The sequence below is a fragment of the Saccoglossus kowalevskii genome, chromosome 4 (genome assembly GCF_978046115.1).
Source record: "Saccoglossus kowalevskii chromosome 4, keSacKowa6.1, whole genome shotgun sequence".
NCBI lineage: Eukaryota > Metazoa > Hemichordata > Enteropneusta > Harrimaniidae > Saccoglossus > Saccoglossus kowalevskii.
The window spans coordinates 8,407,950-8,421,540 of NC_140644.1; the positions used below are offsets into that span (position 1 = coordinate 8,407,950).

General features: G+C 37.1%; 1 protein-coding gene across 1 annotated transcript; it reads left to right on the forward strand.

Moving 5' to 3' along the window:
- Positions 1 to 617: 617 nt before the first annotated feature.
- LOC146746591 (E3 ubiquitin-protein ligase TRIM71-like) lies at positions 618 to 7,868 on the forward strand. Its single transcript, XM_085497708.1, has 3 exons — positions 618 to 2,031; positions 2,555 to 2,631; positions 3,025 to 7,868. Exon 1 carries the CDS (start codon positions 741 to 743, stop codon positions 2,004 to 2,006), a length of 1,266 nt encoding a protein of 421 aa, XP_085353834.1. The 5' UTR covers positions 618 to 740; the 3' UTR covers positions 2,007 to 2,031; positions 2,555 to 2,631; positions 3,025 to 7,868.
- The last annotated feature ends 5,723 nt before the right edge of the window (positions 7,869 to 13,591 follow it).

Sequence of the window (13,591 nt, forward strand, 5' to 3'; positions counted from 1 at the left end):
TACATCTTTGTACATGTCTACAAATTTACGTTTTTTATTAATTTAAATTACATTATTACAAAAATAAAAACAATTGATTACAGTTTACAAAAATACCCTCTTGTCGCCCCTCAATATCAGCAAGCTCTATTTTTGTCCAGAAACCAGCCATATCAATATTTTCTCAATATTTTCCACTGTGATTAACTTAAACTAATGTCAGATTGGTTTACATCTAGTTTCGCACAACTGAATCATTGCGCAACAATAATCTATCAGCCAAGAAGACCATAGTTTGTTCCAAATTTACAAACATCTTGAGTTGGATAGGGTCATATAGCTGTCCTATAACATTTATTGGAGCACTTCCCAGTCATATTATTAAAGGCATGACATGACTCAAGATTTTCCTGGAAACGATATCACGCGACATATAGCGTACACCCTAAGATCGCGTAGGTGATACAGTGTTGAAATATATATGTATGCATAATCCTGTTATTTGGTACCAACCGTTGATTCGTTGATAAAATTAACCACAAACATATACATTTTGCACAAGGTCACTCAGTAGGAAGTTGTAATATAATGGGAATGGCGCTATTACGACCAGGCTAAGGGGACTATATTGCAGTGGGTTAGTTCATGCACACGTCAGCAGTGCGTTTGTAAACTCGCGATGACGTGTGGTTCAGGTTCCGACATTGACAAGATTGGCAGAGAATGCCTAACGTGTGGTCTATGTCTGGAGTATTATAAGAATGTCAAGAAATTACCGTGCCTACATTCGTACTGCGAGGAATGTATCGACAAGCTGGTGTCAAGAAAGGGTGGGCGGATCTGTCCCGAGTGTAGAAAAGAATATGGTGGGGCTAGCTGCAAAAGCGTTTGGATCTAATCACGTGATCAACGGTTTAGTGGAATTCATCAAAGCCAGTGATCAGATGTGCGATGGTTGTGAAGAGGCTACCGCTATTCAGCACTGTGTTGATTGCGTATCTAATTTATGCGAGAGGTGTGTCAAAACGCATCGGAAACTAAGGGTGTCCAAAGGGCATCGCTTCATATCAATCGATATCTACAGTAATACCAACAACGAACAAGTGTCTGTATATCGGCCAGCTACCTACTGTAATGTCAAAGGTCACGAAAAGAATGTTTTACAGTTCTTCTGCGAGACGTGCGAAGTTCCAAATTGCCTCGCATCTACTATAGTAAATCACCGGGTACCAGACCATAAACACCAAGACCTCAACAAGGCGGCAAAGAAATTGAATACAAAATTAACTGAGTCCATTGTAAAACTAGACGAGAAACAGCGAAAATTGAAGTCAATGGCAGAGTTCGCTACGACAACGCTTGCCAGCTTGACGAACATTTATGTGGAAGAAGTTACAAAAATCAAGAATTACTCAGAAGCGCTTTTAAAGAAAGTAAAACAAGATGAGGAAGATTTGCTCACCACACTGAAACAAGAATATTTATATATAACGAAACAACTAGAATGTAACGTAGATCGGTACGAAATGGCAAGGAAAGGCTGCAACAGTACAATAAACTTTATCAACGTTTTGATGGAATACGGAGATGATGCAGAGATCGCATCTGAATTTAAGAAGACCACGACTCGTATTAAGGAGATACTTGCCGTTCGAGAGATTCATGACCCAAAGGAGATATTTTACAAATTCTCACCTGCAGAAGCAATTAAGCAATCAAATAATAGTGTCGGGTCATTGTCTTCAGTTGACATAAACTCTGTTAAGTTCGTCGAAGGCTATAAAATACCAAAACATTGGGTGTTGGCGAATGTGAATGTTCATTTACAAGTGGATGATACAAATGGTTTGCCATACACATCGAATGAGCTGAGCATTATATCAGCGAGAATATGCACACAAGCTACAACAGAACAGCTACAAGTTAGGCGTAATAAGGGTATCTACAATATGTCTATGTTCAGCGCTGTCGAGGAAGGCAAGTACTATCTAGTCATAGCAGTGGGCAATATCTATGTACCAGGATGACCATTCGAGATAATGACGTTTACAGGTAAGCGCTTACTGTACATATACAAGTTTATGGACACTCGGAACACGTGATAATTTTAGGAGTAGACAGTCTTGGTGTAACTTATTACATTTCGGCGATCTAATACAAGTTGAACTTATGGTCCATTGGGTTTAAACAATCACGAAGTTGCAACATTAACACATGCGAATGTGAATGAATACAATGAATACCTGCTAGCACGCATAATTAAACACTCGTATAAACAAAGTAATTAGAAAGGTAGATACTGATTGCTCGTTTTATACTACCTGTATGTTCCATGGTAGGCAATATTGAGTACACTTATCGAAATTAAGGCGGGTTGGTTCTATTTATATTATACGCACAAATATTGTGTCACATGTTTTTCTGTTAAAGCACAATATTTAAAGAGCCGTATAATGTATTTCGGGTTAGTGTGTATCAAATCTCTATTGATGGTTCTGTGGAGCCCTTGTAACACGGTCGTCAAATGAAATTATTCAGAATACATGTTTGACATTACATATTTATATTTTTTCAGAAGTAAACATGGGTTTACAAATAAAGACAGGTAGCAGAGTTAAGTATCGGACAGAGACAGGATATCACATGCATCAGGTAATTATATGTCCATATATCAAACCGATTTATTATTTACTATATATATTTTGACTTGCACATGGGTTATATATTGTCTGGCTGCTAACAAGCATATAAGAAAAACGCTGATAATTTTGGTATATCGGACATCGTGATAAAATATGCCTGATTCATAATTGTTGCTATTAAATATACGTAGTACTAATAAGATATTCATAAAAACGTTCCTTGATACAAACAGAACTCATTGTTCCACAAATAATATATACAACGCGGCCGAGAATAGATGTAGCTTTCGTAATAACTTTCCGGCTGAATACGTGATTATTGATCAATATTGACGCACCGAAGTTGTTTGCGTCATGACAATCACGCTTTCAATTTAACATGTATTTATGTTTTATATATTAGCATGTGATAGAAGGTGTACTTGGTACAGTGGTCGGGAGTGAGCGAGGCGAAATCCTAGTGCAGTGGGATGAATCGGAAAAAGATGGAAGACATGGTTATTACGATCATTATAATCAATACACAACTCGTCACCATATCCACGAGTTAGGTCTTGTAGAATACTACTAAATATTTGCAATTGAAAAATAACAGTCTATAAATATTGAGGCATGTGTTGGATTTGATTTCATACTTATCTAATCTAGATCTAATTACTGACATCACAGACAAATGGACGCAGGTTACATCACATTTGGTATATTTATAGATTTAAAGAATGCATTCGATACAATTGACCACCACATTTTATTACAAAAATTAGAGCATTATGGGATTCGGGGCCTGCCACTTAAATGGTTTCACAGTTATCTAGAAAATCGTCTCCAGACAGTGGATGTCAATGGTACCGTATCACCCCCAAACCAAGTTAAATGTGGAATTCCCCAGGGTTCAATACTCGGCCCTCTATTATTTCTTCTCTATATTAATGATATTAACTCCAGTACCAATGCCTTTGATTTTCGTTTATTTGCAGATGACACTAACCTATTCAACTCACATAAATCTAACCAAATTAATCTTAATACAATTTATACAGAATTTAAAAAAGTCGTTGACTGGTGTAAAGCTAACAAACTAACAATTAATGCCAACAAAACAAATTATACGGTAATTAAAACTCCACAAAAACAAGTTCATATTAATGGATCCCTAGAAATTGATAATGTGCCGTTAGAGGGCGTAACATCAGTATCTTACTTGGGTGTCAATATAAATTTGTCTTTGAACTGGAAATCTCATATTAACAAAGTCACTAACATACTTAGCTCTAAAATTGGTATAATCTCACAAATTCGACATTATGTCCCAAAGTATATTCTTATTCTATTTTATAGTACCCCGATTCTTCCACATTTAACGCACTGTGTTGAAATATAGGGAAACGCTTATCCTACCCTTCTTGAACCGATTCTACGACTCCAGAAAAGACTTGTGCGGCTTATCACTTTTTCAAAATGGAACTCGCATTCTGCAACACTGTTCCGTTCTCTTCAAATTCTGGACATTCATAAACTATGTAAATTCCACTCTTGTCTATATATTTTCGATTTAAATAAAAATCGTTTCGCACGCTGTCCTGATACCTACATCAACACTCCTTCTCATAATTATCCCACTAAAATAAATAGAAGTGGTAGCCTCTCTATACCAAAAACAAAACTTTCTATAACCCAGCATAACATAAAGTTTGCATCAATTAAGCATTGGAATTCACTAGAACCAGAACTACAAAATGCCAATATTAGTAGATATCTTTTTAGAAATTGTCTGAAAGCTGAACTTATATCTGAATATTCAGATTAATTATACGACTATTGGCTGACAACTCACTACAACAGACTGACTGATTAACTGATTGACAAGCTGACTAATTGACTGGTAGTATAAAATAGATGTATATGATAAATTTATGATAATCCGCACGTCAGTACAATATTATTTCTTATTCCGGGTCTAGGACTCGACTAGCTCAAATGAGCTATTTCCATGACCCACACCAGAATCCTTTGCAGTGGTAAAAAGGAAAAAAAATAATTGTGTTATGTATATTTTCTTTTTCTGGTGTAAATAAATAAATACAAATACAAATACAAATACTTCTATTCACTACAAAACAGACTCAGGTGCCTAAAAATATTCAAACATATAATTTATGATATGGGTTCTAGTATGCGTGTATATTCAAATTCTATAATGATTCTATAAAACATATTGATCACATTAAACAGCTGATTCTAAACATTGAAACATGACGTGCCGATTGTGCAATTACATTTGATATATGTAACAAGTTGTTTTTGTACTTAAACCCCTTATATGTGTGTATGTCAGCGTGCTATGTGTGTTTTCTAATCAGCAGTGTATGTAATTCACCTTCACAATATATAAATTTAAATTTGGTGTATGCAATTATATGTACACATTTTACATTTCAGAAACATTATGTGAACACTGTATTTGACATATATATTAGAGGAATTTGATAAATAGATTGTTTACTTATTGAATTTCGTAGTGGCGACTTCGCAAGGCCGAGACACATCCCTGGTAATCACGCGATCGTGCCAAGTACTGTCATGAATTTGTTTTTGCTATCTGTTGACCGACTTAATTAACTGATTATTAGCGAATTGCTGTGTTATGTCTGTCATCGTGTAGGCTTATTTGAAATATTGGACGGAACTTGGCTCAGTGATTTGGAACTAATTACAAGATACCGTCGCTATTCTGACATCCGTAGTTATTAATGTAGTGAACGATTAATCAAAAGATATGACGTATTCAGTACTTAGTGTGATTGGCTTTATGATTGAAGGTTACGCCCTAGAGTCTTTTTACTGCATTGTAATTGGTCAGAATTTTGAAAATGAATAAAGAGCGTTTGAGTTGGTCTTGGCGAATACTCCACGACAGACGCAGTCCGAGAGAGTCCAGGGGCGAGCCTTAAGGCAGTCCAGTCTTGGGCGAGTCTTGGGTCAGCCTTGGATAGTCTTGGGGACTTTTCCCCAGGGCGCTGTGTCTGGTAGAGTGCTCGATTGACCGACTAAGACGAGAGCTGAAACGTATTTCGTTGTGTGTGTCTTATTTGACTGTAAAGTTAAAGTGACTTTCCCGATCCCGTACCTCAAGGGGACGAGATAGAGAGACGAGACGAGTTTCCCCCCCCCCTGACAGTGTGGAGAACCCCGAGAGAGGATTTAAACCCGTGATACGTGAGTGGAGATCCCGGGCAGGTGTTTAACACACATTGACATCCTGTGAAGAGAAGTGAAATGGCGAAGGTGTGTCTTTCTTGTGAACCGAACTAACTGGCTCGATGGCAGAGACGAAACCGCGCTCGACGACTAACACCGTTATCAGTATGGCACCGATATACGACGCTGAAGAGATGAAGACCTCTGAACCCCTTATGAAGGATGAGTACCGCATAGGACTGTATAATTAAGAATTGAGCGACATTAAAGACAGGAAGAAGAGAAAGAACGACCCGGACTAACGCGACAAGAGAAGAGACGCTTATAGACTTTGACTTTAGCTATCTGTGTATTGCTTAGAGAACCGCTCGTTGGACACTGTAACTGACACTGTATAACTCAGGACGTTGAACTCTTTTCCACAATCCTAACCCTATTGTTCAGTAATATAATGTATTGCTGGTTTTTTTTATTGTTTTTACCGTGTTTTTTTGTGATGTTGAATTGTATGTATGTAAGCGCCCAGATCTTTGTTTTGAACTGATATTTAGTGACGTTCGAGGTCCTTTATAACGATTTAAGCGCGTTTCAGTGGACAAGTATTTGCAACACAGTGTTATGAGTTTTGTGAAGTTTCATGGAGTTTTAATGATCTTATGAGTACGGAATATGATGGGAGGAATGATGCCCCCACGTGTTTTTTTTAAGAGTTTTGAGATTTGTCGATGTACAGAGATATCGACGTTTTAAGAGTTGTTTTTGTTTATGTGTTGTTTTCCGGAATACTTCTGACGCTTTTTGAGTTTAGAGCACCTTTGTAACGTTTTTTAATGTCTTTTTGAGATGGGAGTTTGGTGCGCTTATATACGTATTGTTTGATATCGCAAGCTTTTGTTCATGATTGACAGGATTATATGTAACTTAGTAGTTTCTATCGTTTTAGCCTTTCCCGTCTTTTTTGCCAGATGAGTAATGTGTTATGAAAGCGACATTGTCTTTGCATTCTGTTTCCACGCCGTATGACTTTTGTTTAGATTAACGACTTGTGAGTTCAGTTGAAGTTTATTAGGGTATGTGACAGGACTGTGATTAATAGCTTTTTACTCATTGTTTATTAGTTACCGCTTTGCAATGTTTAACCGAGAGACGCATCCCTGGTAATCACGTGATCATGCTGTCGACTGCAGCAATTGGCTAATCGCTTGGTTACACCGCCACGCCTTAGTTTTTTTTTGACCTTTTGATATAGAGTTTGTAACCTTTAGTAACGGAGACAGTACAGCGACGGGTTATCTCAGCGAACCGTTTTGAGAAAAGTGAGTCGATTGGTAGCCTTTCCCTTGTTTTTGATTTATAACCGTTGATATTTGAAACTTTATAACCATTGTATTTAGACTTTATAATCATTGTACTTAATTAGTGTGTTTTACTCTTTTTGATTTATACCTTTTATTATTAGTATTGTATTTAACCCTATGACGATGAGTGGCTGACGGTATCTTTGATTTGTGAACGTGCAATGCCGAGAGGCATATCTCAGTTTGGGTGAAGGGATGTGTCATGGATTTGTTTTTGCTATCTGTTGACCGACTTAATTAACTGATTATTAGCGAATTGCTGTGTTATGTCTGTCATCGTGTAGGCCTATTTGAAGTATTGGACGGAACTTGGCTCAGTGATATGGAACTAATTACAAGATACCGTCGCTATTCTGACATCCGTAGTTATTAATGTAGTGAACGATTAATCAAAAGATATGACGTATTCAGTACTTAGTGTGATTGGCTTTATGATTGAAGGTTACGCCCTAGAGTCTTTTTACTGCATTGTAATTGGTCAGAGTTTTGAAAATGAATAAAGAGCGTTTGAGTTGGTCTTGGCGAATACTCCACGACAGACGCAGTCCGAGAGAGTCCAGGGGCGAGCCTTAAGGCAGTCCAGTCTTGGGCGAGTCTTGGGTCAGCCTTGGATAGTCTTGGGGACTTTTCCCCAGGGCGCTGTGTCTGGTAGAGTGCTCGATTGACCGACTAAGACGAGAGCTGAAACGTATTTCGTTGTGTGTGTCTTATTTGACTGTAAAGTTAAAGTGACTTTCCCGATCCCGTACCTCAAGGGGACGAGATAGAGAGACGAGACGAGTTTCCCCCCTGACAGTGTGGAGAACCCCGAGAGAAGAATTTACCCCTGATAGTACTGCAGCGATTGGCTGCTCGTATGGTTACTCTACCACGCCTTAGAGATTTCACTTTTTAATATAGAGTTTGTAAACTTTTGTAAAAAGAAGGGAGGACGATAAAACGGTACAGCGAGGGGTTACGTCGGCTTACTGCTTGTGTGAATAAAACTGGACTGTCTGTAATGAACTTAATATGTGTAGTCATTTGGGTCGAATCTGTTATCTCTACGTGTAAGTGACATCAGCCAAGCGAGACGAAGTTCCTTGATCCCTGAATACAACGATAGTGTTCATGACAATAGTACCATCATATGCTATCTATAAACTAATTCTTAGATTCAAAACGACGAGCAAGAACGTTTTGGTAACATCGGGATACGTTTATAAAGAGATACGATGATCAATAACGCACTACGATATAACCATGAGTCAGACTGGCAAATCGTGTAACAAAGATTCTGTTTTCGTTTCCACGTCAATTACATTTTTTACACAATCTGCCAGTTATCTCATGGATTTAGTTACTCAAAAATGTCCTTTGAACATCTTGATGTACAGATCGCTTATACAAGGTATTTTGTGGAGTATGTCTTACATAAATAACTAATTTTCTGCAAACGCTGCAAGTATTTATATGTATTTGCTGCACATTGTTGCATGTTTTTCAAAAGTGTATCCGATAACAACCTCCTGTGGTAGTACGAAGGCATTAAATTAATACATAATTAACTTCAAATACAATAGCAAATTACTAGTATACTGTGAGAAACTATTATGTTCAGTCGATATAAAAGTCGGACGAACTAAATATTCTCATGTATACCAATCTGGTATGATGCTATATCGATTACTAACGCCGTCGAAGTCCGTAGCACAGGGAACACAAGAATCCGTATCGGACTATGCGTTTTCGGCTCTACAACAAATCATACACGCGACTTTCTGTAGCATATATTGTAGGCCGTTATTAACCTTAAATACATACACTGGTGTTTACAAGCATGTCGTGTTTCACATGACTCAAGAATGTATAGCATGTCGATATTATTTAATGGCAGGAGATAGGTATATTTTGTCAATAACTTGCGCCCTCTATCAATGAACCAATTCCACGCAAGGCCTTCGTTTGGTTGTACAGTCGTTCGTTACTTGCAGTGCAGTAAATTTCTCAAAAACCTCTGTTATTTTCGGTGGACCATAAGAAATACATATGGCGAATTTTATACATTTATTCCAAACTGTCAGGAACATGTGTTTCACAATTTAATAAAAAAACAGGTTGGCTGATAAGCGACCCACTGGGCGACGCACACAATTTTGTAGGCTCTTGTCATAGCAGCAATGAGAACGGGTTTTTAGTCAGATCTTTCCAGCTTCTAAGGTGTGACCATCCTTTCAAGTTTTCACAAAATCAGCCCAAGCCTGACTACACTTAGATTGACCCCCCAAATAAAACTACTTTATAAACTTGTTATACTTTGTGGATGAACGTTAAATCAACTCCAAGACTCGGTAAAGTCGAATGTTTTATAGACTTGAACAATTAAACGATTGGTAAATTAAACGTTAAAATTGTTTGTCATTCAGAAATTTGGTGTACCACCTCGCGCCGACCCCACGAAAGCACTGACCTCGACTCAACAAACAAAATAATCACTTCAAGAACACACTCCCACAGAGTAGTGTGAGATACGAAGGCAATCCTATCTAGGAGCGGACCGCCAAGAACATAACGGAGTAACCAACAATCAGTTTTTAGGCTGACCACATATGAAAAATGCTAAGTTTATTTTTTATACAGTATCGATATACTGATGCCAGTCCATTGATGGTACACGATTTAAAGATTAACTTTAAAGAGCAGTAGTCGTCGTGCCGCGCATGTGCTACATTTTGGTTGATAAACATTGGTTTTCCCATAATCCAATGCGCTTTTCTATTTAAATCACTTGTACGTGTTTTGCCCTGAGCGCCACTTTCACTAATTACTACCGACGACTTCTTCGATACCTTCCAAACACAAAAAATACCTAATTAAAGCTAAGTAACTTCATAGTTCAAATCGGAAAAGAATGCGTATGATTGTCTAAACTTTTTTTATAACTACAAAATCATCTAACGATATGGCATTGACCTATTATACCAAACTTTGACAGGTTTGACGTTATTTATCATCGCTTATAAAGACGAGCGAGGTAGAAAAACAAAAATGACCATGTAGAACAGTAAAAGAAATATTGACTTAACACAATAACACGAGAATGAGGTTACCCTTTGCCGCAACTACCTCCAGGTCACCCTTGGGCAAGGTGTAGCACCTGTGAGCCTTGGGTGCCAACTTCCCACATAACAAGTTCGGTTGACGTCAGTAAGGGCATACGGTCGTAAAACTCCTGCACAAATAGATCCGCACAGGTGGACAATTTTTCATGTAAATATGTAGATATTAGTTTCAGTTGTACTTAGCATTTGGCAGGGGGGGATCGTAACCTCTTGTGGTGAGAACCAGTGTGACTGGCCTGCCAACGGGGTGCTAAGGATTTCATTGGAAAAGTTATCAGTTACATCCGTTAATGTAATTTCGTTTTACATACCCGTAAATCAAAAATCACAATAACACTCAATAACATTTTAAATATATTCAAAACTTTATGTATATGATGCATGTTAATCTACTAGTTTTATCTCTGATTATTTATCATTTATTCCTTCGCCTCTTAACATATCTTCAATACATGTGAACAAAGACGAGTATGTCTTACGTAAAATTAATACACAATATAAAAGCAGCACATTTTTCAATAAAAACGCAGCACATTTTTCAATAAAAAAGCTGCACATTTTTCATACTTTCAGTGTTAGAAGACAAAATGCTGTAGATCACGGAACGTTCAAAATACGCACGTCAAAAATGATCAAAAGAAGATAGTGTATAATACATGTACACAAACAAACAGCTCTATATAAGGAATAAAGTTGTAAATGCCAACCGTCTGATTTTTTTAGTCCTCTTCAAGTGCAAATCAACTTTTTTTGCTATTTCCTCTAGTACACGTACGCTATAACACTGGCCCGGTTCGAACAAACCGAATGTCTGTTTTGTGTAATGTCCACTATAGATTGGCCATGTGGGTGATCTACCAAATTTCCATTCAATACTGGCAGCCTGATTCCATACATTGATATGTTTCTTGAAAATTTAAACAACGTTCTTGGAATACAACGGCAACCACTGTTCCATTACAGTGCTTACGAAATTCTGAACAAGTCAACAACCTCTCTGATTTTATCGACGACAAGTGTTTCATTAATACATATTCTTTAACCATATTTCGCTCAAAACTTGGTGTTCACGGAGGCCGTATTTCATGCCAGCATTCAACGCCTGATATTGACAGTTTGGTCCATTCCCGGACGCTGAGCAACGTTTGCAATAGGACAATACATTTATAGAACAGAATATTGGTCAACATGCCTACATTAACTGTTCTTGCGTTTAACACAACATAATGTTGTTCACAATATATAGCGCCCTTGTGCATCGAAGTAGAGAAATGTCTTTACGCATATGAATATTTGAACTTTCATGATAGTTGTTGATACAGCGGAAGTTCAAACTTATGCAAGGCGGATCAGAACTACAGAGAAAATACATATGAATAAGACAACATCTGAGACAATATCGCGAATTCCTCACTAAGGAGTACTATGGCATAACTACAGACTGAGCAAATGTTTGTGTTTTAAGTTTAGATTATAGACACAGAATGAGGTCAATATCCGTTCTCACAAAGAAGGTGTCCTCCTCCCTGAGTTAAAAACTCGTATAAACGACCATTTCATTTGAAAATTTACATGAGTTATTCAATATTAGATTCAGACTAATCGATAATCTGGAGTTTTTAACATTACCGGGTTTCATTTTTTTTTTCATTTTCGTAAGTCACTGGTAGTGTCATGATTTTCATATTCCTTGTGGAATTCAATGTTAGTGAATTTGTCTGGTAGAAAAGAAACCATATTTGAACGTTGAAATTAGAAATATTGAATTTCTGGGCACACTTCTTTAATGTCGACACACACATTTTTACAATCAGCAATGTGTTTTTTGTCGTTTACAACGTGCTTCGTGGATTTCAACCTGAGATCGTTTGTCGTGAAATGCGGATGTCAATTAAAACATCACAAATGATCAGTTTGAAAAAAGGTTATGGTACTAGCTTCTAGGAATTACCATACAGGTGAAATCAATTCTACACATTTTAAATAAAGCTGCATAGGGCGAACAGTTTTTAATCCCACCGTATATTTTTAACTCCTTACGTTATGAGAAAGCGCAATGAGACCACTCCCAACATTTTTAGGTATTAAAGCCTGATTCCGAGAATATGGTGCTTGCACAGTTATTATAAATTATTGGGATGGCAATGACACTTTCACGTAAAAAAATAGTTTAATGATGTTTCATTAATCAAAGAATAACAAGAACGGTTACGAGTGAGTCATCAACAGCGATGTGCGTGTGTGATAATGACAGTCCGATTATGTGGTTACATAACCGATGAGGTATTTCGGTGATGATATTGACTCATTGATCATATGTGACTAACAATGAACATTGAATATTGCCTGACACATGTACAGCCACACAATGATTAATACTTGTCTCAATCATGGAAGTAAGATGAGCAGCGTGCAGTGGTTCCCCAGCGTCATTCTTCTCACCGGGGACACAGGCCTGATAATTATAGGGAACGAATTACAACCAATTCATGCATCAACTTTAATTTTCTGTCAACAATTCATTGAAAAATACCAGTTTCTGTGTTGGTTAGTTCTAAGTGTACGCAGGTGTGTTTTCACATCAGAATATTTTTTTTTCTCAAATGTATTTACGTGAGAAAAAACAATGTAACAGCGTGATATATTAAAGGTCAATGAACACCTGCAACAGATATTCACCAACCAACTAACTGATTATGTATACTAATTGTCCATTTTGACACCTTTGGATTACATTGTCAGTCGGCATAATAATTAACTATAGTCAGCTATTGTGTCGTTCTTATAGTCTGTTGAATAACTTTTGGACAAATGAAAGACCAATAATTTTGCATTAGTACTATTAGTAATGAAATGGGGCAATTATTAAGCACAGGTTCAAACCATAAACTGCAGAGTAACAAGAGCAATAATCTCGAAGTGTAATCATCATTTTGGGCGTAGTTTCTAAAATATGGTAAATTTTGTAACTCGATATCTGTAACAGCATTATATTGAATGAGTTATTAGCGAAAGGTCTAGAAGAATTATATTTCATATTTTGAAATGTAATATAAAGTTAAACAGAAGTCAATTTCACAATACGCTCGCGATAATAAATTAATCATGATAACAATAACATATACGACGAAACCAAAATGTCAAGTCAAGTCGATCTGCGGGGGTTCAAAAGTTTATTTTTGGTTGTACCAATTTCTTTCAATTAATTCCATTATGTAACTAACCTTTTTGGGGGGAACTTGATGGATACTGTATAACGGCACCCCAAACCTTCGTAGCTACGACATTTTGTCGATAATTTCAAAACAAGATG

Excerpts from the sequence above, each read along its gene's own strand:
- LOC146746591 (XM_085497708.1), top strand. The coding sequence starts at position 741 with ATGTCAAGAAATTACCGTGCCTACATTCGTACTGCGAGGAATGTATCG.